The sequence below is a fragment of the Propithecus coquereli genome, unplaced genomic scaffold, assembly GCF_000956105.1.
Source record: "Propithecus coquereli isolate 6110/MARCELLA unplaced genomic scaffold, Pcoq_1.0 Scaffold103, whole genome shotgun sequence".
Classification (NCBI taxonomy): Eukaryota; Metazoa; Chordata; class Mammalia; order Primates; family Indriidae; genus Propithecus; species Propithecus coquereli.
Genome location: NW_012134192.1, coordinates 3,542,728 through 3,545,131, shown reverse-complemented (window position 1 = coordinate 3,545,131; position 2,404 = coordinate 3,542,728). Strand labels below are relative to the sequence as shown.

Here is a 2,404-nt window from a genome sequence, read left to right as displayed (position 1 = left end):
GCTCTTGCTCAGGCTGGTCTCAAACTCCTGAGCTCAAACAATCCGCCCGCCTCGGCCTCCCAGAGAGCTAGGATTACAGGCTTGAGCCACCGGCCCCATTTACTTCTTATTTAAAAGAAAAATTCTGGGCGATAGTTATACTCCAGCACATAGTTCTGGAGACCTGTGAGCATCATTCATCTTAGATTGCCCCTAATTAGACGTTCTTCAGTTACTCCACGGGTAAGAGGCCCTGGCTGCAAAAATGCATTTGGAATTGCCTGGTAATATGGAGTCAAAGGGAAAAAGCAGAGAGCACGCTGATTTTGGTGGTGGTTATTCCATGCCAGGCTATGAGTTTATGGACCAGTGTTTATTTTCATGGTGGTGCTAGATACAGGAGAAAAGAATCTGGAAATCTTCACATAGTCACATGTTGTTGGACAAACAGAAAAAAAATACGTGCTTCCCTGCATCCCACCCTTCCCCCAAAGACTCACATATCAGAAGATTTCGTGTTGATTAAGAGCACAGCCCGTAGGTCACTTGGTTCTTGTAAGCAGAGCTCCTTCAAAGGCAAAAGTTTGGTGCCAGGATTTATCTATAAGATAATTTAAGGACTGAAAAGTAGTATCTGTATAGGTCATTTTTTTTAAATGAATACTGATAGAATATGTCTTCAACTGTTTGATGTGTCTAAGTTCACACACACACACACACACACACACGCACATAATATACATATATATAAAATTAGTAATAGGAACCTGAAGCTTGGGGACATTCTTGCCTTTAGGCAAGATATAGCCAATTCCTGAAAATCTTTATTGCTTTGCACTTTGCTGTTTCATACCATAATTATCTTCTTGTCCCCTGAAAGGATTTGAGTTTGCAAATCCATCTATGTACCTAAGGGAGAATTTACTGTCTGTAAGAGCAACTAAGCACTGAAACAGATTACAAAGAGTGTTGTGAGGATATCGAAGATAGGCTAGAGAAAGCCCTGTGCCGGCAATTTTAGCAGCCTGGTAGAAGGGGGCTAGCCTGGATCACCTTCCGAGATCTTTTCCCCACCACTCAAATCATAGTTAGGTCCTTTCCTTATCCAAGATGCTTTTCATGTCCCTTCTAAAATAAGGCAAAAGTGATCCTTTAAAAATAAGACAGATTCTGTCATTCTTCTTCCTGGGGGGGGGGAACCCCACCACAGTTTCTCATTCCATTCAGAGTGAAGTCCACGTCCTTCCGGTGGTCTCTTAGACCCACCTGACCTGGCCTCTCGTTGCCTCTCTGATCTCGTCTCTACGATCCTCCCGCTTTGTTCGCTCGGTTCTAGCTGCGCTGGCTTCTTGCTGTTTCTTCCACACACCAAGCGTATTCACACCGTGGAGCTTTCGCACGGGTGGTTTCCTCTGCCTAGAAAGCTCATCCCCCAGCTATCCCCGTGGCTGAGTCTCTCACCTCCTGCAAATTTTTGCTCTGATATTACCCTCAGTGAGGCCAACCTGACCACAATTTCCAAAATTGCAACCAGCCACTCCAGCTTCCCCAGCACTCCCGAGCCTGACCCAGCCTCTGCTCTGCCTTCCTTCGCCCATGGCGCTTCTCATTTCTGTCGTGAGCTCTCATTCATGCATCTGTCCTGTCTGCTGTTTACTGCCTGTCCCCTCCCTCTAGTACCATGGAGCAGAGACCTTTGTCTCTTTTGTTCACTGACATTTGCAAAGCCTCCAACATCAGAAACTTAATATTTACTGAATGAACAAATCAGAGCATTCTCCTTTATAAAGGATATTATCTCATGAAAAAATTTTAAAACCTCATGACCAAATATACTTTGTCACGACTTTATCGGATCTACGGCAACATTTTCCTGGTAAGTGTTCTGTGTTGGTTTTATTAGCTCTTTTCCTCAGTTTTCTTAAAGCATCTTTGTGCTGATGTTAGTGTTGGTTCTTTTTAAATTAATCATCATTGAAAGTGATGGGCTTTCTAGGAGTGGTTTCTCGGTGGTTTGTGTGTGTCACAGGGTGCTGCTGTAGGGTATGGAGGCAGCGGGGGCTGCAGGTGGGGGAGGCAGAAGGAAGAGCCAGGGGAAAGTTCTAGGCTAGCTCTTTTTCATTATTCAAGATCGCTCTGATTCTCTGCTGCCCTGATTCGGTGCTTCCTTCAAGTGTGGCTCAGCTATGTGACTCTTTTACCACCTTGTCCTCTCTGTTTCTTGGAAGCAAATTGGTCCAAGAGGGCTTCTGCTGCCGGCCTTGCCCACCCCAGGCCTGAGTTCTTGCACCTGCCTGGCAAACAAAGCACATGGCTGCTTTTACACTTCTGAGCTCTGCCGTCACCTGAGGAAGCATGTATCTTTGATGATGCTTTCTGAGATCTGCCACCACGAGCTGTCTTGTTCTTCCCTGTGATTTTTTTT

The 2,404-nt window shown here is 45.3% G+C and overlaps 1 protein-coding gene across 1 annotated transcript in view; it reads right to left on the bottom strand.

Moving 5' to 3' along the window:
* The window catches only part of ARMC3 (armadillo repeat containing 3), a 98,246-nt gene that overhangs the window by 35,763 nt on the left and 60,079 nt on the right, over nucleotides 1-2,404 (bottom strand). The window contains exon 10 of the mRNA XM_012644176.1: nucleotides 480-580. Coding sequence (XP_012499630.1) covers nucleotides 480-580 — 101 coding nt within the window. The remainder of the gene's footprint in view (nucleotides 1-479; nucleotides 581-2,404) is intronic.